The sequence below is a fragment of the Hemiscyllium ocellatum genome, chromosome 26, assembly GCF_020745735.1.
Source record: "Hemiscyllium ocellatum isolate sHemOce1 chromosome 26, sHemOce1.pat.X.cur, whole genome shotgun sequence".
Classification (NCBI taxonomy): Eukaryota; Metazoa; Chordata; class Chondrichthyes; order Orectolobiformes; family Hemiscylliidae; genus Hemiscyllium; species Hemiscyllium ocellatum.
This window is the reverse complement of record NC_083426.1, coordinates 8,680,834-8,707,274: the sequence shown is the minus strand read 5'-3', so window position 1 is coordinate 8,707,274 and position 26,441 is coordinate 8,680,834. Positions and strand designations below refer to the sequence as shown.

General features: G+C 45.8%; 1 protein-coding gene across 2 annotated transcripts in view; it reads left to right on the top strand.

The window, feature by feature from the left end:
* cntn2 (contactin 2) overlaps window positions 1-26,441 on the top strand; it is a 224,344-nt gene that overhangs the window by 99,495 nt on the left and 98,408 nt on the right. For both annotated transcript variants that reach the window (XM_060845329.1, XM_060845328.1), the window contains exons 3-6: window positions 3,543-3,687; window positions 7,582-7,757; window positions 12,493-12,588; window positions 16,618-16,827. In XM_060845329.1, the coding sequence (XP_060701312.1) occupies window positions 3,543-3,687; window positions 7,582-7,757; window positions 12,493-12,588; window positions 16,618-16,827 (627 nt within the window). The remainder of the gene's footprint in view (window positions 1-3,542; window positions 3,688-7,581; window positions 7,758-12,492; window positions 12,589-16,617; window positions 16,828-26,441) is intronic.

Here is a 26,441-nt window from a genome sequence, read left to right as displayed (position 1 = left end):
GAGTGGTTCAGGGAACATCTCTGGTTTGCACGGATCAACCAACCCTACCACCCTGTGGCCAACCACTTCAACTCCCCCTCCCACTCCCACAAGGACTTGCAAATCCTGGCCTCCTCCACCACCAATTCAAAGCCACCCATCGAATAGAGGAAGAAAGCCTCGGGACCCTTCAACCAATACTAACCTCAACAGTTTCCAAATCTAGGCACCCCTCATTTCATCCCAGATCCAACCCTCCCCCCAACTCGGCACCGCCCTCTTGACCTGTCCTGCATGTCCATCTTCTTTCCTATCTCTCCGCTCCCCCCGCCACACCAACCTATCACAATCACCTCCCACCTGCATCCACCTATTGCCATCCCATCTACTTTTTCCCCCAGCCCTATCCCCATGTCCCTAGTTATTTCTCACCCCCTTTTCTCTCCCCCTCATTCTTGATGGGGGACTGATGCCTGAAACATTGACTCTCCTGCTCCTCGGATGCTGCCTGACCTGCTGTGCTTTACCAGGGCCATGCTTTCCAACCCTGACTCTCCAGCATCTGCAGTCCTCACTTTATCCCAATGAGGTAGAACAGTCCACTTAATGTTGAATTGGGCAAAGTGTGCTCCCTGTGTGTTTGTAACCCCTCATGTCTTGTCTGCTGTTTGTATTATCTCTGCATGTTCTACAGCATGCTTGTTTCTCGACAAGACAGTACAATTAATATGACTTTCAGATGTCCTGACATCTTTGGAGCTCAACTAAACAGACTTGCTATGAATATTTCATTGTGGGTAATGTGCCGTGATCAGTTCCTTTAGGCTGTGGTTTGCTCGAGACATTCACCCTATATTTGCTTCCAGTACATCAAACAAACCTAATTTATCTCCCCTACAGATTCAACATTATACGGCAATGGAAGAATCGGTTTATCTTGGATTGTAACTCTTTTCTTGTCCCACTGCAGTCATCAGTCAGGAATTTCAAAAACCTACCGTTTGGGATCTGTGTCATCTTTGATTGCACATAATAATTTGCAGCAGGGGCTCACCAATGCTCGGAGACCATTGGCTTAAGTTCGCACATGTGTATTGGATTCTACTCCTCAAGTGCCAGTGCTTAACCATACTTGTGTAAAGAATATCTATACTATATCTGTACCTCTTATGGGGCAGCACGGTGGCTCAGTGGTTAACACTGCTGCCTCACAGTACCAAGGACCTGGGTTCAATTCCAGCCTTGGGTGACTGTGTGCAGTTCACACGTTCTCTCTGCGTCTGCATGGGTTTGCTCTGGGTTCCTCCCCGAGATGTGCAGGATAGGTGTATTGGCCATGCTAAGTTGGCCCATACTTTCCAGGGCTGTGCAGGCTAGGTGGATTATCAAGGGAAATGCAGGGTTATGAGGAGAGTGATGTTGGGGACGGATCTGAGAGGGATGCTCCTCAGACAATCGGCACAGGCACAATGGGCTGAATGGCCTCTATCTGCACTGCATGGATTCTATTACTCTCATTCCTATAGCCCAGGGACACCCTCACGCTCTCCACCTCTATTCCTGACAAGAGGAACTCAACAGGTCTGGCAACATCTGTGGAGAGAAAACAGAGTCAACATTCTGAGTCTAGTATGGTTCTCCGTTCAAACCCAACTGCAAACTTTAGAATCCCTACAATGTGGAAACAGGCCATTTGGCCCATTGAGTCTCTACAATGTGGAATCAGGCCATTTGGCCCATGAACTGGCAGCATCCGAGGAGCAGGAAAATCGACATTTTGGGCAAAAGCCCTTCATCAGGAATAGAGGCAGGGTGCCTGCAGAGTGGAGAGATAAATGAGAGGAGGATGGGGGTGGGGGTGGAGAGAAAGTAGCATAGACTACAATAGGTGAATGGGGGTGGGGTGGAGGTGATAGGTCAGAGAGGAGGGTGGGAAAAGGTAGCAAAGAATACAGTGGGTGAATGGAGGTGGGGATGAAGGTGATAGGTCAGAGAGGAGGGTAGAGTAGATAGGTGAAAAGGAAGATAGGCAGGTCGGACAGGTCATGGGGGCGGTGCTGAGCTGGAAGGTTGGAGCTGGGGTGAGGTGGGGGAAGGGGAGGTGGGGAAGGGGAAGTGAGGAAACTGGTAAGAGCTTCAGGGCAGTGGAAATGACCTGGGGGTTGCCGTGAGAGAGAGACTCACTGAGATTCTTGTAGAGAGAGGAGGAGAACTTCAAGGCAGGCATCCTTGCAAGAGGATTCGCAGTAAGGTTAAGACCAACTAGGTAAAAACAAGGACTGCAGATGCTGGAAACCAAAGTCTAGATAGAGGCAGGGTGCCTGCAGAGTGGAGAGATAAATTAGTGGAGGGTGGGGGTGGGGAGAAAATAGCATAGAGTACAATAGGTGAATGGGGGTGGGGATGGAGATGATAGGTCAGAGAGGAGGGTGGGGGAAAGTAGCAAAGAGTACAGTGGGTGAATGGGGTTGGGGATGAAGATGATAGGTCAGAGAGGAGGGTGGAGTGAATAGGTGGAAAGGAAGATAGGCAGGTAGGACAGGTCATGGGGACAGTGCTGATCTGGAAGGTTGCTGCCTGACCTGCTGTGCTTTTCCAGCACCACTCTAATCTACACTCTGGTTTCCAGCATCTGCAGTCCTTGTTTTTACCTAGTTGGTCTTAACCTTACTGCGAATCCTCTTGCAAGGATGCCTGCCTTGAAGTTCTCCTCCTCTCTCGACAAGAATCTCAGTGAGTCTCTCTCTCACTGCAACGCCCAGGTCATCTCCACTGCCCTGAAACTCTTACCAGTTTCCTCATTTCCCCTTCCCCCACCTCACCCCAGCTCCGACCTTCGGAGGAGCAGGAGAATCGATGTTTCGGCCAAAAGCCCATCATCAGGAATGAAGGGCTCTCCCCTTCAGTGTTCTCCCTAAATTCCATTAAACCTTTGATACCAGATCAGCACAAACCTTGAAGATATGCATCTGTGATTCCTGTAGTTTTCCCTCAATTTCTGGTCATCCTGTAGCAAGTACGTGACAGAAAATCAATCCATCCTCCATAAATATTTTAGCCTAGTGTTAAATTTCAGAGATGTCAAACTACAGTCTAGTGTTTGCTACAAATGCCAAATAACCAGCATCACCTGGAGACACATTAGAATCAGATAATACAGAGGAGGTCTTTCAGCTCCTTGTGCCTGTGTCAGCTGTTTGACTGATCTGCCTATTCAATCCGACCATCCTTGCTCCCTTCCCAGAGTCCTGCAGGTTTTCCCCTTCCCCATATGCGTACAACTGTCTTTCCATGTTTACTGTTAGAATCTGTTTCCATGAGCTTCCCAACAGTATATCCCAAATCATAACAATTTGCTGCCTTCACAAGAGCTTTCCCCTCTCGCTCTTTTCCGTATTCACTACGCCATGGTCCAATTTCAAGCCACTGTTTCGATTCATCAAAAGGTTTCACCAAAACGTTCCTGCTCCTGGGACAGCAGTGAGCTGTGTCAAAGGAGCTGGAGAGCTACAAACACAATGCCGACAGATTGAGAATTGATGTGTTTTGTTTCTCTGTTACAGACTGGGTTGCTGCTCAAAGCGTGAAAGGGGATTTCGGGCCAGTGTTTGAAGAGCAGCCAAAAAACACCCTGTACCCTGAAGGTTCAACAGAAGGGAAGGTGACATTGAACTGCCACGTCCGAGCCAACCCACATCCAAAATACAGGTAGTACTCACTCAAGTACTCACTCACTCATGAACCAGGGCTGTTTGAGCAGAGCTGTTAGTTTGCAAATAATGTTCTTACCTGTTGAGATTGCTTACATGGGAAATAATTTCATTTATAAGATGGTGTGGTTCCATATTATAGGAACTGGCAGAAGCCATTCAGCCCCTCAAACCTGTCCCATTAGTGAATGAGTGTTGGCTGATTTACATCTTCAACCCATTGATGTGCCTTGGCTCCATTTCTTTTATACCCTTGTCAAGCAAAACAAGTTTTTTATTTAGTGACTCACTGGGACATGGGCATCATTGGCTTGGCCAGTATTTACTGCCCATCCCTATCTGCCCTTTGAAATGATGGTGGTGAGCTGCCTTCTTAAACCGCTGCAGTCCACCTGCTGTAGGTAGATCCACAATGCTGTTAGGGAAGGAGTTCCATCATTTTGACCCAGTGACAGTGAAAGATCAGTGATTATATTTCCAAGTCATTATGCTGAGTAGCTTGGAAGGGGACTTGGAAGGGATGGTGTTCCTGTGTGTCTACTGCCCTTGTCCTTCTGGATGGAAGTGGTCATGGATTTGGAAGATGCAGTCTAAGGATCATTGGTGCATCTATCTTGTAGCTAGTAGCAGCTTGTAGATAGTACACACTGCTGCTACTGAGCACCAGTGGTGGAGGGATTGAATACAGCAGACATGGTTCCTCTCAAATGGGGGCTGCTTTGTCCTGGATGGTATTGAGCTTTTTGAGTGTTCTTGGAGCTGCACCCATCAGGCAACTGGGGAGTATTCCCTCACACTCCTGACTTGTGCCTTGTAGAGGGTGGAGAGGCTTTGAGGAGTCAGGAGATGAGTTACTTGACACAGTATTAATTTCCCTACAGTATGGAAACAGGTCCTTTGGCTCAAAAAGTCCACACCAACCCTCTGAAGTGTTACCCACCCAGACCATTCCCCTACCCTATGGTTACTCCTAACTAATGCACCCAACACTATGAGCAATTTCGCATGGCCAATTCACCTGACCTGCACATCTTTTGGATTGCAGGAGGAAACTCAAGCAGACATGGGGAGAATGTGCAAAGCGAGTTTTGAGAAGATTTGTAACTTTGGTTGAGGTTCTGGATGTAGGTTTGCTCACTGGGCTGGAAGGTCAGACATTCCGTCACCCTACTAGGTAACATCTTCAGTGGGCCCCCAGACGCTGAAAATTCCTGCTTTCTATTTAAATGTTTGGGCTTCTTTGGGTTGGTGATGTCATTTCCTGTGGTGATGTCATTTTCTGTGGTGGAGTCATTTCCTGTACTTTTTCTCAGGGGGTGGTAGATGGGGGTCTAACTTGATATGCTTCTTGATAGAGTTCCGGTTGGAATGCCATGCTTCTAGGAATTCTCGTGTGTCTCTGTTTGGCTTGTCCTAGGATGGATGTGTTGTCCCAGTCGACGTGGTGTCCTTATCTATGTAAGAAGGTCATGACCCTCTCCTCCTCTGCAATATGGACATTTTGCAAGATGTTACCGTCTATTTCCCTACAGTCTATACCTTCCATATCCTTTTCCACAGTAAATACTGATGCAAAATATTCATTTAGTAACTCCCCCATTTTCTGTGGCTCCACACTAAGGCCGCCTTGCTGATCTTTAAGGGGCCCTATTCTCTCCCTAGTTACCCTTTTGTCCTTAATATATTTGTAAAATCCCTTTAGATTCTCCTTAATTCTATTTGCCAAAGCTATCTCATGTCCCCTTTTTTCCCTCCTGATTTCCCTCTTAAGTATACTCCTATTTCCTTTATACTCTTCTAAGGATTCAGTCGATCTATCCTCCAAACTGATTTTGTAACCACTGTGTTTATATGGTGAATCTGGTTGAGTTTCTGGTCGTTGTTAATACTGTGGGTTCCAATGATGGTAACACCATTGAAATGTCAAGGGGTGGTGATTAGATAGTTTCATTTTGATTGTCATAGTTTAAATTATTACATAATTGTGAACACAACAACATTTTAGTAATCTATGAAACATCCCAAACTCTTTATAGAGTCACCATTGAGCAAAATTAGACACTCAGCCACATTGTCAGGGTGTCCAAGTTTAATATCCCCAGTGTGAATGTATGTTGCACTCCCATTCGCTCACCTTCATTCGCGGAGCCTGCACTCCCACATACTCATCTTGCTTATTGCCATTTTACACTCACGTTGACTGACCCTCTGCAAAAACTCTCGGGTTGACTCCTCCAGGCCGACCCTGGCCGGGTAACCAAGCGGTGAATCTGTGGGTACGGGCACGGCACCATCTGTACCTCACAAGGCACTTGCTTCACCACGGTTCAGTGGAAGTGTAGGCGGGCCAAGCGCATATTGACCTAATACAAGTGAACAATTAGTGCCATCATTCAGAATCAGAATCAGCAGAATGAGGGAGAGGTCTGTGGCATATCAGATTAATCTTGTTATGGGGAAGCCCGTAATGATAGTGGCAAGCAATCCAAACCCCAGGGTCATACTTTGAGGGCACGATTTTGATTCCCATCATGGCGAATGGTAAAATTCAATTTAATAAAATTTGGAGATAAAAGCTAGCCTAAAGGCTACCATGTGATCATCTATAAATTGTCAGAAACAACTGTGCCAGGCTATGGTAGGCTATGAACTAGGTGCAGGATTAGTGTAGTTTAGTGTTTATTGGTTGGTATAGACATGATGGGCCAAAGGGTCCCTCTCAATGCTGTATGACTCCATAAACTGTGTCTGGTTCACTATGCACTTCAGGGAATCTGCCATCCCCACCCCATCTGGCCTACAAGTGACTCCGCAGCAATGTGAGTGACTCTGAATTGCCCACGGGGCAATTAAGGGCGGATAATAAATTCTGGTGGAACCAGCAATGCCAACATCCTGCTTTCAGGATCTCCCTGCGACTGTTGGAATTCCTCCTCCAACACTTTACCTCTTGGTCATGTCCAACATGCCTCGCTGAATGCACCATGCACCCCACCCCAACTGTCTCACAAACTGTCAACCCTGCCCCCGGCGGAACCTCAGATCCCTGAGTTTGGGACCATCTATTGTCCCGCACTGCCCCCCCCCCCTTCCCCCATCTCATTTCTTCACTGAAGATGGCTCTTTCCTGGGAACTGATGGGAATTCTTCTGATTAACGAGAGAGCTGTCACCCGACAAGTTAAAGAGGTTGAGTGGAACCAAGCTCCCAGCTGAAATTCACCCTGCCATGCAGGAAGCCCATGCTCCATGTAACTCCCAGCCCCTTACTCATCTCCTTCCCATTGTATCTGAGTTCTATTTCCATTCATTCCCTTTCTGTAGATTCACTGTCCATTACAACTAGAAAGAATCTTATTGTAACCTCTGCTTGTCTCCATTACAATGGATGTGCACCAACCCAGACCCACCCAAATACTGGAACATGCTTGATGGGATCTGTAGCTGTATTTACAAAGAGCTTTGCCTGGCCAGTAATAGTCTCGCTGCTACAAAGCTACTGAATGGGCATGAAGTGTTTTGGCAGCTTTCTGCAGTCAGACACTATCCATCTGCATTTGTGTCTGTGCTTTGCAGAATCTTTGTAAACCGAGATCAATTCCTGACTTACCTTTGTCTGTAAATGTGTATTATCTCCATCGAGAGCTTTCTGAAATGGAAAGTAATTTCATCCACTAGAATCCTACATAATGGGATGAATTGGAATGCATTTAACCAATTCATACGTGAAATACCACCGTTCCATTGGAATAGGTTTAGCTTCATGAAACTCCATGGATAGAGTTCTTTGTAATTTTGTAATAATTGAATAAAATGTATAAGATTTTTTGTAGACTATCTCTTGTTCATTGTAACAATAATTCCAGTGATTGAGTTTGATTGTGTCTTGGCAGCTGGAAGGTTAACGGCACCAATATTAACATTGAAAGAGACAGCCGTTACAGTCTGATTGGAGGGAATCTGGTGATCAGTAACCCAACGCGGTCCAAAGACCCTGGATCCTATCAATGTCTGGCAACAAACTCAATTGGGACCGTCATAAGCAGAGAGGCTTTCCTTCGCTTTGGCTGTGAGTTTTTCGGTGTTCGATAACTTATCACAGGAAGCTCTGTGCCTTCAGGTGTGGGTGTGGGTGTGCGTGCAGGTGTGGGTGTGCGTGCAGGTGTGGGTGTGCGTGCAGGTGTGGGTGTGGGTGTGCGTGCAGGTGTGGGTGTGGGTGTGGGTGTGTGTATTAGTTGAGGCTGTGTGGGTGTCTGCATGGATGTGTGGGTGTGTATGGCTGTGTATGTGGGTTGACTTTATGTGATTGTGAATGTATGAGGGGTGTGTGTGTGTTTGTGTATGGTGTATGGTGGAGGTGTGTGTGTGTATATGTGTGTAGGTGTGTGTCTGTATGTGGCTGTGTATCTGTGTGTGGCTCTGTGTATCTACATGGATGTGTATGTGTGTGGGGTGTGTGTGTATGTGACTGTGTATGTGTGTGGGAGGGTTTCTGTATGTGTCAGTGCATGTGTGTGGGGTGAGTGTATGTGACTGTGTATGTGTGTGGGAGGGTGTCTTTATGTGACTGTATATCTGTGTGTATGTGTGTGGGGGTATGTCTGTATGTGACTGTATATCTGTGTGTGTATGTGTGTGGGGGTGTGTCTGTATGTGACTGTGTATATGTGCAGGGTGTGTGTATATGTGACTGTGTATGTGTGTGGGAGGGTGTCTGTATGTGACTGTATGTGTGTGTATGGAGTGTGTGTATGTGTGTGGGTGTGTGTGTATGTGTGTGTGGGCATGTGTATGTGTGTAGGGGCATGTGTGTGTATGTGTGTGGGGGTGTGTATGTATGTGTGGGTGCGTGTGGCTGTGTGTATGTGGGTGTGTCTTTATGTGATTGTGTATGTGTATGGGGGTGCGTGTATATGTGACTGAGTATGTGTGTGGGTGTGTATGGTGTGGGGGGGAGTGTGTGTGTGTGTGGGGGTGTGTATGTGTGTGTGTATGTGTGCGCGGTGTATGTGTGTGTGACTGCATGTGTAGGGGTGTGTGTATATGTGACTGTGTGTGTGGGGTTGTGTATATGTATGTGGATGCGTATGTGAATCTGTGTGTGTATGTGTGTGGGAGTGTGTTAATGTGTGTGGGGGTGTGTATGTGTGTGGGGGTGTGTGTGTGTGTATGTGACTGTGTGGGGTGTTGTGTGTATGTGTGTGGGTGCGTATGTGACACTCTGCGTGTGTGTGTGTGTGTGTGTGTAGGTGTGTGTGTGTGTGTGGAGGGGGTGTATGTATGTATGCATTAGCTCCTCAGACAGAAGATGATTCTTCTTCATGTTTTGGATCTACATGACGAGTCGGTTTAACATGGGGGAGCCTGTTGCCCTGTAGCTAACTGACCCCACTGCCTCCCCCCCACCCATCCCAGTTCCAGGAAACGATCCTGCTCTGAGTGTCTGCTGTTAGAATACTAGAAAGAATTACAGCGTGATAATTGTCCTGGCTAGTCAAGTCCTGAGGTGGAATCCAAACTCGAGTTTCTGGCCCAGAGACAGAGAATTGCCACTGAACCACAAAAGCTCCCCGCCTCCCAGTTATAACATATGTGGGTGTAAGAAACAATAACGATTACTGCTCTCTGATTAAAACCAAGTGAGCAGCAGGTGAAAATAAGAATCCATACCCTTATGTGGCCCCTGGTGATTCCTGGGTTGGACTGTGCTGTTGGCTCAGTTGCCATGATCAAAGTGATAGACAACGGCTTCACAGTCTGTGCTTGACTGGCTGGGACACACTGCTCTCGTCTGGATTGTGTGGGATTAGGACAACTCTGCTCAAGGAGACACACACCCACCCTGGGTCTACAAACCCTTGTAGTTGTTACATAAGTCTGGCACCCAATAGAAACATAACGGAAGGTTAGATGGTTTATTTTGTCAAAGTGCTTATTTAGTACTTGTTAAGTATTGGGTTTGCAGTTATAATGATAAGCATACATTTTTCTCAATTCAGATTACTCTGAATGCTGCCTATTCTGGTGGGTCAAACTCCCACTTTCTGCTAAGTCAGTAAGCACTGTTATCAGCTGAGACATTGCTCTCTCAGGGCCAGGTCCTTAGCTAAGACTTCAATTTCTTCTCCATTAACTTCCACCATTTTCCCCGTTAACTGATCTTTCAAATATCTACAAGATCCATTCAGGTTCTTAGTAGTGATGAGAGATAGAAATATTTACTAAATAGCAATATCCTTTTTAGAAGCAACTCCTTGCAAATAGAAAACTAAAATGATTGTAGAGTAGGAGACAGGATCTTCGTTTTCTGCCTCATGCTACCCGCAACAGATTGCTGGTGTTCAAGCTGACTTGTGTTTCTGCCATAGAGCTTACACTCTGCTCTCTTGTTCTCTGTTCAACCCCCAACTCACACACACCCCCACACCTACACACCCTCACACACACCCTCACACACACCCTCACACACACCCTCACACACACCCTCACCTACACACCCTCACACAGACACCCTCACCTACACACTCTCACTTATACACCCTCACACACACACCCTCACACACACACCCTCACACAGACACCCTCACACACACATCCTCACGCACACACCCTCATACACACATCCTCATCTACACACCCTCACATACACACCCTCACCTACACACCCAAGCACACACATCCTCATGCACACATCCTCACCTACACACTCACATATACACCCTCACACACCCACCCTCACACAGACACCCTCACACAGACACCCTCACACACACCCTCACACAGACACCCTCACACACACATCCTCATGCACACACCCTCACGTACACACTCTGACCTTCACACCCTCACCTACACACCCTCACACAGACACCCACACACACCCTCACACACACCCTCATACACACCCTCACAAACACACCCTCACAAACACACCCTCACCTACATACCCGCACACATTCTCACCTACATACCCTCACACACACACTCTCACCTATACACCCTCACACACACCCTCATACACCCTCACACACACATCCTCACACACACCTTCACACACACCCTCTCACACATACCCTCACCTACACACTCTCACCTACACACCCTCACACACACATCTTCACCTACACACTCTCACCTACACACCCTCACCTACACACTATAACCTACACACCCTCACAAACACCCCCTCACACCCACACTCTCACCTATACACCCTCACACACACCCTCACACATACCCTCACCTACACACTCTCACCTACACACCCTCACACACACCCTCATACACCCTCACACACACACCCGCGCACACACCCTCACCTACACACTCTCACGCATACACTCTCACCTATACACCCTCACACACACACCCTCACACACACACTCTCACTTATACACCTTCACACACACCCTCACACACATCCTCACCTACACACTCTCACCTACACACCCTCACACGCACACTCTCACCCACACACCCTCACACGCACCCTCACACACACACACTTACCTACACACTCTCACCTACACACCCTCACACACACTCACCCTCACCTCACACCCTCAACCTACACACCCTCACCTACACACCCTCACACACACGCTCTCACCTTCACACCCTCACACACACCCTCACCTACGCACCCTCACACATACACCCTCACCTACACGCCCTCACACACATACCCTAGCCTAAACATCCTTACACACCGTCACCTACACCCTCACACACACACCCTCACCTACTCCCTCTCTTAGACACACATACCCTCATCTACTTACTCTCAGACAAACACACCCTCACGCATACACCCTTACCTTCACACCCTCACCTACTCCCTCGCTCAGATGTGCACACTCTCACCTACTCACCCTCAAGCACACAACTACACCTTTTCCCTCGCTCAGACACACACGCCCTCACCTACACATCCTCTGACACCCACACCCTCAACTACACATCCTCAGACACACCCACATCTACTCCCTCTCTCAGACACACACGCCCTCACCTACTTACTCTCTCAGAAACAAACACACACACCCAACTCCCTCTCGTGGGGATAGTATGACCAGGAATCTGAAGTCACTAGGTAAAAACAAGGAGTGCAGATGTTGGAAACCCAGAGTCTAGATTAGAGTGGAGCTGGAAAAGCACAGCAGGTCAGGCAGCATCCGAGGAGCAGGAAAATCGATGTTTCGGACAAAAGCCCTTCATCAGGAATAGAGGCAGGGTGCCTGCAGAGTGGAGAGATAAATGGGGTGGGGGTGGGGGAAGGTAGCAAAGAGTACAATGGGTAATGGGGTTGGGGATGAAGGTGATAGGTCAGAGAGGAGGGTGGAGTGGATAGGTGGAAAGGAAGATAGGCAGGTAGGACAGGTCATGGGGACAGTGCTGAGCTGGAAGGTTGGAACTGGGGTGAGGTGGGGGAAGGGGAAATGAGGAAACTGGTGAAATCCACATTGATGACCTAGCGGAAGATGAGGCATTTTTCCTCCAGGCGTCGGGTGGGAGGGCAGCAGTGGAGGAGGCCCAACACCTGCATATCCTTGGCAGAGTGGGAGAGGGAGTCTAAAGTCACTGCCCAGTGACAGACATTTCCATTGGCTTTGGGTGTTCACCCAAGTGGCCATCAACCAGGGGGGACATGGAGAGCAGGATGAACCATCAAGCTTCACATTGGTCACAGTTGTGTGATAAGATAATATTGCTGTGATGGCAGTGACATGGTTGAGTTACTTTCTAATCCTCAGCAATCCCTCAGTAAACTATTCCATTAACCTAAATCCTTCTCTGATTAACAGATCTTTCACAGTTTTCAACAGAAGAGAGGGAACAGGTGAAGATGAATGAAGGGACGGGATTGATGCTTCCTTGCAACGCACCCCCCCATTATCCAGGTAAGCACTTTGTTCTTTTGCATTTTCATCGAACTTTCAGCAGATCTGTGTAAGGTGATCAAAACTGGGGAATGTAGGAATAAAGCAGTAGGTCGGTCAATTATTCAATCTGTAACACCATTCAATATAATGATGACATCTTCTTCAATGCCCTTCTACCACATTAACACCAAATAGCTTGACATCTCTGGGATTTCAAAATTGATTAATCTCTACTTCAAACATTTTCAGTGACTGAGATCCTTCTGTGATAGCGAACTCTGAAGGTTACACAACTGCACTGAGTGAAGCTACTTTTCCTCAACTTAGTCCTAAATGATTTTCCCCTTATTTTGAAATTGTGTGCCCTGATTCTGAACATGTGGGTTTGTCGAGGATTTGAACCCAGAATCTCTTACATGCTAATACACCGAATTCCCATCAGTAAGAGATGTGCCTCCAGGTAGCGAAATCCTTACCTCCTCAATGTTCCCTCCGTTCTTCAATCTACAGCCTCTAAGAGAAAGGGTAAGGTTAATTTTGGAGCATCATTCATTACCAGAGGACTATGGCCAACCAAGTATTTTTGAAGTTACTGTGATAATGAAGGAAACACGAGTTGAAGAGTGTGGTGCTGGAAAAGCACAGCTGGTGAGGCAGCATCGGAGGAACAGGAAATATGGCCACCAATTATTTTATCCAATTGGCCCCTCATTGAGCGATAAAATCATTTCCTTAACGATGTCAGGAGAGGAATAAATACTGACAAGGAAACTAAATAGACATCTCCATTTCTTCGTCAAGATAACGTCACAGAATTGTTTACACCTGCTCATGAGGAGAGATTGAGTACATTGGGCCATATTCATCAGAGTTTAGAAGAATGAAAGGCAACATTGTTGAACATATAAGATTCCCAGGGGAACTTAACAGGGTAGATGGAGAAAGATGGTTTCCCCTTGCGGGATAATCTAGAATCAGAGGGCTTAATCTCAGAGTAAGGAGTCACCTATGTAAGACAGAAATGAGGAGACTCTTCTTCCAGAGGGTTCTGAGTCTGTAGGGCTGTCAGGGTTGAGTCATTAAGTATAATCAGGTCTGAAAAAGGGTTTTAATCAGTAAGGGATTCAATGGTTATGGGAAAAGGCAGGAAAGTAGACTGGAGGATGAGTTTACCCTCGAAATGTTGACTCTCCTGCTCCTCAGATGCTGTCTGACTGGCTCTGCTTTTCCAGCACCCCCCTCTTCGACTCTGGAGGTTATCAAAGTCAGAAAGTGTGGCACTGGAAAAGCACAGCAGGTCAGGCAGTATCTGAGGAGCAGGAACATAGAACATAGAAAAATACAGCGCAGTACAGGCCCTTCGGCCCTCGATGTTGCGCCGACCGAAGCCTACCTAACCTACATTAGCCCACTATCCTCCATATGCTTATCCAATGCCCGCTTGAATGACCATAAAGAGGGAGAGTCCACCACTGATACTGGCAGGACATTCCATGAACTCACAACCCGCTGAGTAAAGAATCTACCCCTAACATCTGTCCTATACCTGCCATCCCTTAATTTAAAGCTGTGTCCCCTAGTAACAGCTGACTCCATTAGTGGAAAAAGGTTCTCACTGTCAACCCTATCTAAACCCCTAATCATCTTGTACACCTCTATCAAATCTCCCCTAAACCTTCTTTTCTCCAATGAAAACAGCCCCAAGTGCCTCAGCCTTTCCTCATAAGATCTTCCTAGCATACCAGGCAACATCCTGGTAAACCTCCTTTGCATCCGTTCCAGTGCCTCCACATCCTTCCTATAGTATGGAGACTAAAACTGCACATAATACTCCAGATGAGGCCGCACCAGAGTCTTATACAACTGTAACATGTCCTCAGGACTCCGGAACTCAATTCCTCTACCAATAAAGCCCAGTACACCATATGCCTTCTTCACAGCACTATTTACCTGGGTGGCAACTTTCAGAGATCTGTGTACATGGACACCAAGATCCCTCTGCTCATCCACACTACCAAGTAGCCTACCATTAGCCCAGTAATCCATCTGGGAGAGTCAACATTTCGGCATTCTTGATGAAGGGCTTATCCTGAAAGGTCGATTCTCCTCCCCTCTCGCTTGAATAATGTGCCCCCAGCCTTGAAATCCCCATCCAAAAAAAAGGCATCTCCCACTAGCCCTATCTACACCTCTCATGATTTTATAAAACTCCTAAGCACCAGTGAAACAGTCCCAGCCTATCCAGCCTTTCTCTATCTCCAGGGCTAAAGGAATAAAAGGGAATGGGGAAAAAGTGGGAACAGGGTACTGGGTTGATTGATCAGCCATGGTCGCATTAAATGGTGCAGCAGGCTTGAAGGGCTGAAGGGCCTACTCTGGCACCTAATTTCTATGGAAGAAAGGAGAGCCAGCTCATTATGACCTCTCACTTCGTTGTCCTTGTAAATTGTTTCCACACCTCTTTTGCCACTCAGTGGTTCCAGTATGTTTCAGTGATCATAGTCTCATCCCTTCCAGTAGCAATTTCATGGTTTCCTTAGTACTAATAGGATTTATTTGTCAGAGACATTTTATACTTTTAACTATTGAATATCCTGCCCTTGTACTTCCTCACGGAGAATTAAAGGGAGGTTTCATTGAGCGGTGTAAAATTAGGAAGGATTTTGAGAGTGGGTTTGAGAAACCGTTTCCATTATTAGGAATGTCACAGAGCAAGACTGGGGAACCATTTTTACACCACCAATGGCCAGGACCGAGAGAGCACTGCCTGACAGCTGATCGAATAGGAACTTACAACAAAAGTGAATTAGATAAATATTTGATAAGGATGAGGAATCTAATTGGAGAGCTATGGGAGAAAGATCAGTGCAGTATTCATTTGATACTATTACTATTGTGTCACCTTTACTGGTAAGGGTAAGGGGAAAGGGAAGGGGAAGGGGAGGGGAAGGGAAGGGGGAAGGGAAAGGGAAGGGGAAAGGGAGGGGAAGGGGAAGGGGAAGGGGCAGGGTAAGGGTAAGGGAAGGGGCAGGGGAATGTGTAAGGGAAGGGGAAGGGGCAGGGGAATGGGTAAGGGAAGGGGAAGGGGCAGGGTAAGGGTAAGGGAAGGGGAAGGGGCAGGGTAAGGGTAAGGGAAGGGGCAGGGGAAGGGGAAAGGGAAGGGGAAGGGTATGGGGAAGGGGCAGGGGAAGGAGAAAGGGGAAGGGGCAGGGTAAGGGTAAGGGAAGGGGAAGGGTAAAGGTAAGGGAAAGGGGGTAAGAGTAAGCGAAGGGGAAGGGGAAGGGGAAAGAAAGGGGAAAGGGAAGGGAAGGAAAATGGGTAGAGAAGAGGAAGAGGAAGAGGAAGAGGAAGAGGAAGGAGAAGTGTATGGGTTTTTTGAGATAGTTCATGGCCACCAATTCTCCTTTGCCTTTGCTTTGTCTTGGAGTAAAGGTGATAAAGATCGAGGATACATTAATGCAGAGTATCTACAGAAGATGCACTGTTCTTAGATAGCACAGAATTATTATAGTCCAGAAGAACGCCATTCAGCCCATCATACTGCACTGGTTCTATTGACACTTGTCAATCTCCTGCTTTTCCCCATATCCCTGCACACTATTTCTATTCAAGTAATCATCAAATCCCCTACTGAGTGCCTCAATTGAAACTGCCTCCACCAAGATAGCTCATCACATGATAGCAATCAGGACAACTATTTTGGGGCCAGCCATAATTACTCAGACCTTAAGGAGCTGGTATAGATCCATCCACTCCCTCCAAAAGCAAGAATAAATGTCCTTGTCTCCACCCACAGAGCATGTGTGGCATTAGTAAAATGGGTGGAACCAATGTAACATGAAGATCAATCCCTTCAGAGCCATTAGCAGCAGAGAAGCTACCAATCGGCCATTGCACACAGCCGTGATTCTCAGGAATTTAACATTTTACTCCAACTCCATTTTGATTCAGTGGTTCCTATTCAAATGATTATTCTCTGGTCATCTGCCCAAAATGCTGACAGATGGATTGAGTTATCTTTTCTCTTGGTATTTGTTTGCATCACAGCTCCAACATATCGCTGGTTTATCGACGAAATCCCGAACTTCATAACGCCAGATGATCGTCACTTCATCTCGCAGGTGACAGGGAATCTCTACATCGCCAAAGCGAAGACTTCCGATACTGGGATCTACTCCTGCTATCTCACCAGTCACATTGACTACGCCACAACAAGTGTCTTCAGCAAGGCTATTCCCCTGACTGTGCTGTTTGTTGGTCAGTCCCTTTTTATCTTCATTAAAGTTCCCTTATGGAACAGTGGGCACAGGCTGAGGTTCAGATAAGCTGAGTTAAATGTAGAAATACGACCAGGATCATTAGGCATGGTAAATGAAATAACACCACCATTGGTAACTTGTCACCAATTCCTACAGTGTGGAAGTGGCCACTCAGCCCATCGAATTACAAAGAGCATTCCACCCAGACCTACCCCCCCACCCATTCTTTGTAACCCTGCATTTCCCATGGCCAGCATACACATCCCTGAACACTATAGGCAATTAGCATGGCCAATCCACCTCACCTGCACATCTTTGGAGGAAACCAGCACACCCAGAGGAAACTCATGCAGACAGGGGGGGAGAACGTGCAAACTCCACACAGACATTCGCTCGAGGCTGGAATCGAACCCGGGTCACTGACACTGTGAGGCAACACTGCTAACCACTGAGCCACTCTTATTTATGTAATTATCTGCATCCCTTCCAAACATTGTAACTGCGCCCACATCACCACTTATACAGGAATTTCATTTCACACGCGAACCACTCCCTGGGTGAAAAGTTTGCCCCCCATATCTCTTTTAAATCTCTCTCCTCACACAGACAGTCGCCCAAGGCTGGAATCGAACCTGGGACCCTGGTGCGTAGGGAATCTAATCTAATCTAATCTAAACCTGAACATGGGCCTTTTAGTCTTGAAATCCCTCATCGTATCTCAACCTAGCCTCTCGTATATTTCTGATTTTGGTCACCCCTGCCATTGGTGTCCATGACTCCAATAGGCTCTAGAATTCCTTCTTCGCCTCTGTATTTCCCATTCTTCATTGAGGGCATCCTTACAAACCTGCCTCTGTGACCTCTAGTGGGGCAGGTTCTGGAGGTTCTACCTCTCCTGCAGTACTGCGTGCAGTTCTGTTTGGCACATTACAGGGAGGACGGAGTTGCTCTGGAGAGAGTGCAGAGGAGGTTGACTGGAATATTGCCAGGGCTGGAGAACTGTAGCTACAAAGAGAGATTAGAGAGTTTGAGGTCATTTTCCTTGGAGTGGAGAAGGCTGAGGGGTGAAACGATGGAAGTGTATAACATTGTGAGGGGAAGGGATAGAGTAACCAGGAGGAACCTGTTTCCTTTGGCAGGGAGTTCAAGCTAAGAGGCTGAAGAACCAGAGGGGACGTGAGGAAAAACCTTTCTTACACAGAAGGAGGTGTCTCGAATTCACTGCCTGAGTTGTTGACAGAGGCAGGGACCCTAAACTCTTCCAAAACGTACATGGAACTGCACCTGATGTGCTTAAAGCTGCAGGGTAATGGTGCGTGTGTAGGAAGATGGGATTAGAAAGGGCAGCAATGGACAATATGGGCCAAATGGCCTCCTTCTGTGCTGTAACCTATCTATGGCTCTATAGATTCAACCTTTGGGTTACAACACCCTGTGGGGCAATTCATTACGTTGAAGGTGCTGTATAAATGTGAGTTGTTGTTGTTGGCCATTATGTGCAGCTCTTAAAAGGGATTCAGCAAAACCATCAGCAGAAAGGAACAAGCAAAGCAGTCCCTGACTCCAGCGTTGATCAGTGACGTTGCCCAATGAAACAGATGGGAATTCTCAAAAAGAAATCAGACGTCAATAAATGCACTGGTGCACCAATAATACACTTCATCTGTTTTGTTTCTTTGGCCATTTCATTCAAAAACTAAGAGATGGAAGTTCTTTGTTTGCAAAGAGCGTTGTGAGATGTATGGGAACAGGGTGGCTTTTACCTCGGGGAGTTTATGACCTGAACACCCCAGTGAAAATCCTAATCTTTGTTAATTATAATCATGGGCTGCAGGATGTGGCTATTCATAAGAAAATCTTCACAACCTGTTCACAAACAAGTGTTCGTCAATGCCCAGCGACAGTTACCACGGTTACAACTGTGGCAGATTCTTTATTCCTCCGCATGCCAGATAGCGATCACAATTACAATAAATTGAAATTTTAAGCAGCATCTGTCCAAATGAAATTAATTATTCACTCATTTTAAAATCAAATATTTTCCAAAGCTGACATGTGCATTTGGTAACATCTGCATTTCTGAATATATTTTAATAGATCATTATCTAAATCTCCCAGATCATTAATTTGTATAATTAAGCAACAAATCTAAATATGTAGCAATGTTTGGTTCTGCAAATGTTATTTGATAGACTGCAAGTGATATATCAAAATATCTACACAGTTTAGTATTTTCTGAACCTGCAGGCTTTGATGTATTTGACACAGAAATATTGATAAAATCTATGCACCCGCAAATGATTATTACATTTTAAGGACAATTCTGCAATTCTCTCAAACTGCCCATTCTGTGCAGTACAGAACACTGTGGACTCCAGAGTAGCTCCTTGAAAGGGAGGTGTCTTAGTGAGAACGCCAAATCACATAACTGCCTGTGTTTAGCTATTACTCACCTCAAATAATGCATTCTACTCAAAAGCAACCAGCAAGTAATATGATGTATAGTAGTGCACAAATTAAATCAAGGACAATGACACCGATAGATGTGACACACTCACTCAGTTCTTTTCATTGAGGCATAGACTATTTTCTAAATGGGGAAAGGCGTCAGAAATCTAAAGCAGGACTTGGGAATCCGAGCTCAGGATTAACAAGCACTTTTAGTTGGCAGTTAGGAAGGCAAATGCAATGTCAGCATTCATTTCAAGAATACTAGAGTGGGGATGTCCTGCTGATGCTGTATGAGGCTCAGGCAGGTGATGTTTGGAATTATTGTGAACAGTTTTGGGTCCCATATCTCAGGAAGGATGTGTCGGCATTGGTGGGGATCCAGAACAGGTTTACAAGAGTAATCCCGAGGATGAAGGGCCTGTCATATGAGGAGCGCTTGAGGACTCTGGGTCTGTACTCAATCGAGTTTAGAAGGATGGGGGGGGGTGGGGGGGGGGGGTCTGATTGAAACTACCAGAATACTGAGAGGCCTGGATAGAGTGGATGTGGAGGACACAGCCTCAGCGTGAAGGGATGACTCTTTAGCACTAAGATGAGGAGGGATTTCTTCAACCAGAAGGAGGTTAATCTGAAGAACTCATTACCAGAGAGAGGGCTCTGGAGGCCAAGTCATTCATTGTATTTAAGACACAGATAGATAGAGTTCTTGATTAGTGAGGGGATCACGACTTAAGGGGAGAAGGCAAGAGAACAGGGATTGAACGGTGGAGCAAACCTGGTGGGACAAATGGCCTAGTTCTACTCCTATACCATATAGTCTTGTGGAGTGAGAGTCAGCAGTGAGTTCACCATTGAACCTGGTGAGGTGTCCACCAACACTCAAGAAGTTCAAAACTTACCAGTCCAAAGCCTGTGTCTCTTCAACTCCCACCTCTGCTGGCATTTGATCTATTGTGGTCATGTCCACTAGTCCTATCTGAGATACTTTGGGTGGAAAATTAGTTTAATCACTGCGACTAAGTGGCATGGTGGTTCAGTGGCTAACACTGCTTGGCCTAGTTGAGCCTATATTCTCTTGGGTTAGAAGAAGGAGAAGAGAATCTAATTGAGGTGGGACTTTGTTCATTGGAGCATGGGGAATTGAGAGATGACTTTATGGAGGTTTATAAAATCCTGAGGGGTATTGATAAGGTGAATGGCAAGTGTCTTTATGCTAGGCTGGGGGATTTCAAGCCTTGGGGGCATATTTTTAAGGTGAGGGGAGAAAGATTTAAAAGACATGAGGGGCAACTTTTTTTACACTGAGAGTGGTTCGTGTGTGGAATGAACTTCCAGAGGAAGTGGTGGATGCAGGTAGTTACAACACTTAAGGCATTTGATAAGGACATGAATAGGAAAGGTTTGGAAGGATATGGGCCAGGAGCAGACAGGTGGGACTAGTTTAGTTTGGGATTATAGTTGGTGTGGACTGATTGGAACAAGGGACTTGTTTCCATGCTGTAAGACTCTGTAACTCTATTACTATGACTTTATGAAGTATATAAGATGCTAAAGGGGACTGACATAGAGCAGATGTTATCCCTAGTGAGGCAACCTAGAACAAGAGGTTATAGTTTTAGGATAAAGGGTGTCAGATTTAAAATAGAATTGAGGAGAAATTACATAAATCTGTGGAATTCGCTGGCCCAGAGTGCAGTGGATGTAAGGGTAAATTTAAGGCGGAGATAGACTGATTTTTAAAAATAAATAATGGCTTGAAGAAGCGAGGGCAGGAAATTGATTTTGACTTTATTAAATGGCAGAGCAGGCTCGAAGGGTTGAATAGCCTCTTTCTGCTCCTGGTTATTATGATGTGACACATTTTTCACATCCCTCAGGTCCCTGAGGTGGGACTTGAACCTGGGGCCTCCAGCCTAGCTGAAGGGACATTACACACCACACATGAGACATCCATACTCTACTGTGGACACCCACATTCAAATGAATTTGATTCAACACAGGAAACTTACAGCAAGGAACGAGGCGCATATAGCCTGTTGTGTTTGTGATAGAAACTTTTGTTAGAGTATTTCAAATTAATCCCAGTGCCTCTAACCTTCTCCAAAGTTCCAAAACATCTTGTGCTCCATATTTACCCAAATGGCTCTTCGAGTATGCAATGCTTCAACCATGCCCTCTAGGTATTCATTTCATGCTTTAACAGTCCTCTGTTAGCTTAGCAAAAGATAGTCACAAGTCCAGTCAGTTTTTAAGATCTAAATAATCCATAAAATCCGCTGTCTGTAACCTACCTTCCCTTACACAAAGCCCTGGGACGTATTTTCAATTATATTTTTAAATCCCTAGCTGGGTTGGATTCACTTGTAAATCTTTAAGTTGAATGCCAGTCAACACTTCAGAGTTCCTTCTGTTGCAGTCAATGCTTTCACAACATATGAGAAATAATAGAGCTGAAGTATTTTGAAATTCTGGCATACCCGTGGATGACGATCAACTGTAGAATCAAGCACTGCACATTATCATTAGTGAGACACCATGCTGGAGTTTATGTTCCACATGGGCCTTCAATCCTCCTTCAACATTACACCCGATCAGCACAATCCTTTGTACTCTGGCCAGAGAAATGGTTGCTGAAGATTTCTTTAAATAACTAGACAAAATATAATGACAGAACGACCTCCTATCTTAGGCTATAACTTGCTTTTTAAACATGACTTGGAGCTGCCGGTGTTGGACTGGGGTGGACAAAGTTAAAAATCACACAACACTGGGTTATAGTCCAACAGGTTTATTTGGAAACACTAGCTTTTGAAGTGCTGCTCCTTCATTAGGTGGTTGATAAAGAGACAGTGCTGCAAAAGCTAGTGTTTCCAAATAAAGCTGTTGGACTATAACCTGGGGTTGTGTGATTTTTAACTTTTTCCTTTTAAAAACAGTCATTAAATCACTTCCACACCATATCCTTTACACTGTGTCTCATCAACCACTCCCATGGCAGAGACAGCAAGGGGTTAGATACAGAGTAAAGCTTTCTCTATATAGTCCCCATCATATAATTCTGGGACAGGGATTGCAAGCAGTTAGATACAGAGTAAAGCTTTCTCTACACTGTCCCCATCATACACTTCCAGGGCACCATGGGGTTAAGTACAGAGTAAATCTTACTCTACACTGTCCCCATCAAACACTTCCAGGATGGAAACTGTACAGGATGAGATACAGAGGAAAGCTTGGTTGGAAGTGCACTTTGTCTTTTCAAGAAAAAAGTTAGAAAAGCTTGCATTTATTTAGCACCTTTCATAGCCATCATTCATCGCGAAACACTTGCAGCCAGTGACATTTGGAAGGGTAGTCCTGTTGGAAATTGGGAAACGCAGCACACAATGTGACCTCGCATCGAGTGATAACGATCAGATAATCTGTGGCTTATCTGCTGCTGATTGAGGGATCAATATAGGCCACGACATCGGAGATAACCCCACTGCTTTTCCTCAAACTAGTGCCCTTGGCTGGTTTACACATGTGCAAACAGCCCCTCAGTTAAATGTCACATCTGAAATACAGCCCCCCAGTGTCTCCTCAGAACTGCAACGGAATGTCAATGTTAACACGGATCTTGAACTATGTTAAGATTTTCAATTGCCCTCTTCGGCTGTCTCAATTCGAATAATTAAGAAACAAGATGAGTTCTCTTTCCTGCTTCTGCAAATTGGGATTATCCCTTTTGTATTGAGGCTCTCCTCACAGAACTGGTCATAATCCAGTAAGCAGGAATTTAATGAACATCAATTGAATTCTGTTAGTCTTGCTGAGCTGCTTTGCATGGACAATCAAAGCAAAGCTGCTTAATAATACATTAAACTGTTCTCGCTTTTAATCATTAATAATAAATTGAAGTCACCAGGTCTCTGGAATGGATATGCTTTTCCCACAGATATTTTTCCCCAATTTAGTTCTCATATTTTTATTTGTAAATCTGCTATTAGGAGAGTGGGTATGATTGAACCGGGTGTTTAAGCTTAATGTAATTTCCTGTATCTCCTTGTTTACTACATGTACTTGGAAAGGAAAGGTCTGATTAGGGATAGTCACCATGGCTTTGTGCAATGGCAATCATGGCTCACAAACTTGGTTGAATTCTTTGTAGAAGTAACAAAGAGAACTGATGAGGGCAGAGTGGTGGACATGATTAAATTAGATTCGATTAGGTTCCCTACAGTGTGGAAACAGGCCCTTCAACCCAACAAGTCCACAACGACCCTCCGAAGAGTAACCCACCCAGACCCATTTCCCACTGACTAACGCACCTAACCTATGGGCAATCTGGGATGGCCAATTCACCTGACCTGCACATCTTAGAACTGTGGGAGGAAACTGGATTACCCAGAGGAAACCCACACAGACACGGGGAGAATGTGCAAACTCTACATAGACAGTTGCCCAAGGCTGGAATTGAACCTGGAGCCTGGTGCTGTGAGCTAACCATTGAGCCACCGTGCCGCCCCATAATCTATAGAGACTTCAGTAAGGCGTTCGACAAGGTTCCTCATGGTAGAATGGTAAGCAAATATTATGGATCAGCCAGACCCCCTCGCAACATTTCAGGAAGATAACCCAGATCCTAACTTTGCTAGTTGTTTTGAGCATGTATAAGGTGGATATTCCAGGAGAGAATCAGCTGGTCAAACCACTTAGTTTTAAACAAAATAGAATTTATTTACAAGATTACTGAATTAAACACAAACAACAGAAAACAGAATACCGAATAACTTAACCCATCTGAAAACCCAACAGATCATCCCAACTTTATGATGCTGTTCCAAATACTAGCAACAATCCCCATAAATGTCCCTTAGCACAAAAGGGAAAATCACACACAGGGTCTTCTAGGTAGAAGTCAGAGAGAGAGAGTACTAGCTACGAATTGCTTCTAGGTCCAGCAGTTTTTCCTCTACTGAAAAAACAGACCAGAGAAAAGCCGAGCTGGGAGAACTGGCCACATCCCTTTCATTGTACAAATGTTTTTACAGTCATAGTGATGTACAGCATGGAAACAGACCCTTCGGTCCAACCTGTCCATGCCGACCAGATATCCCAACCCAATCTATCCCACCTGCCAGCACCTGGCCCATATCCCTCCAAACCCTTCTTATTCATATCCCCATCGAAATGCCTCTTAAATGTTGCAATTGTACCAGCCTCCACCACTTCCTCTGGCAGCTCATTCCATACACCTACCACCTCTGTGTGAAAAGTTGCCCCATAGGTCTCTTTTATATCTTTCCCCTCTCACCCTAAATCTATGCCCTCTAGTTCTGGAGTCCCCAACCCCAGGGAAAAGACTTTGTCTCTTGACCCTATCCATGCCCCAGATAATTTTGTAAACCTCTATAGGGTCACCCCTCAGCCTCCGACGTTCCAGGGAAAACAGCCCCAGCCTGTTTAGCCTCTCCCTGTAGCTCAGATCCTCCAACCCTGGCAACATCCTTGTAAATCTTTTCTGAACCCTTTCAAGTTTCACAACATCTTTGCGATAGGAAGGAGACCAGAATTGCACGCAATATTCCAACAGTGGCCTAACCAATGTCCTGTACAGCCGCAACATGACCTCCCAACTCCTGTACTCAATACTCTGACCAATAAAGGAAAGCATACCAAACGCCTTCTTCACTATCCCATCTACCTGCAACTCCACTTTCAAGGAGCTATGAACCTGCACTCCAAGGTCTCTTTGTTCAGCAACACTCCTTAGGACCTTACCATTAAGTGTATAAGTCCTGCTAAGAATTGCTTTTCCAAAATGCAGCACCTCGCATTTATCTGAATTAAACTCCATCTGCCACTTCTCAGCCCATTGGCCCATCTGGTCCAGATCCTGTTGTAATCTGAGGTAACCCTCTTCGCTGTCCACTGCACCTCCAATTTTGGTGTCATCTGCAAACTTACTAACTGTACCTCTTATGCTCGCATCCAAATCATTTATGTAAATGACAAAAGGTAGCGGACCCAGCACTGATCCTTGTGGCACTCCACTGGTCACAGGCCTCCAGTCTGAAAAACAACCCTCCACCACCACCCTCTGTCTTCTACCTTTGAGCCAGTTCTGTATCCAAATGGCTAGTTCTCCCTGTATTCCATGAGATCTACGGGTAAAAAAATGAGGTCTGCAGATGCTGGAGATCACAGCTGAAAATGTGTTGCTGGTTAAAGCACAGCAGGTTAGGCAGCATCCAAGGAATAGGAAATTCGACGTTTCGGGCATAAGCCCTTCCTGATGAAGGGCTTATGCCCGAAACGTCGAATTTCCTATTCCTTGGATGCTGCCTAACCTGCTGTGCTTTAACCAGCAACATATTTTCAGCTTTTCTTCCATGAGATCTACCTTGCTAATCAGTCTCCCATGGGGAACCTTGTCGAACGCCTTACTGAAGTCCATATAGATCACACCTGCTGCTCTGCCCTCATCAATCTTCTTTGTTACTTCTTCAAAAAACTCAATCAAGTTTGTGAGACATGATTTCTCATGCACAAAGCCATGTTGACTATCCTGAATCAGTCCTTGCCTTTCGAAATACATGTACATACTATCCCTCAGGATTCACTCCAACAACTTGCCCATCACTGAGGTCAGGCTCACCGGTCTATAGTTCCCTGGCTTGTCTTTACAGCTCTTCTTATACAGTGGCACCACGTTAGGCAACCTCCAGTCTTCCGGCACTTCACCTGTGACTATCGATAATTCAAATATCTCAGCAAGAGGCCCAGCAATCACTTCTCTAGCTTCCCACAGAGTTCTCGGGTACACCTGATCAGGTCCTGGGGATTTATCCACTTTTAACCATTTCAAGACATCCAACACTTCCTCCTCTGTAATCTGGCCATTTTGCAAGATGTCACCATCTATTTCCCTACAGTCTATATCTTCCATATCCTTTTCCACAGTAAATACTGATGCAAAATATTCATTTAGTATCTCCCCCATTTTTTTGTGGCTCCACACTAAGGCCGCCTTGCTGATCTTTGATTGGTCCTATTCTCTAGTAAAAAATGAGGTCTGCAGATGCTGGAGATCACAGCTGCAAATGTGTTGCTGGTCAAAGCACAGCAGGCCAGGCAGCATCTCAGGAATAGAGAATTCGACGTTTCGAGCATAAGCCCTTC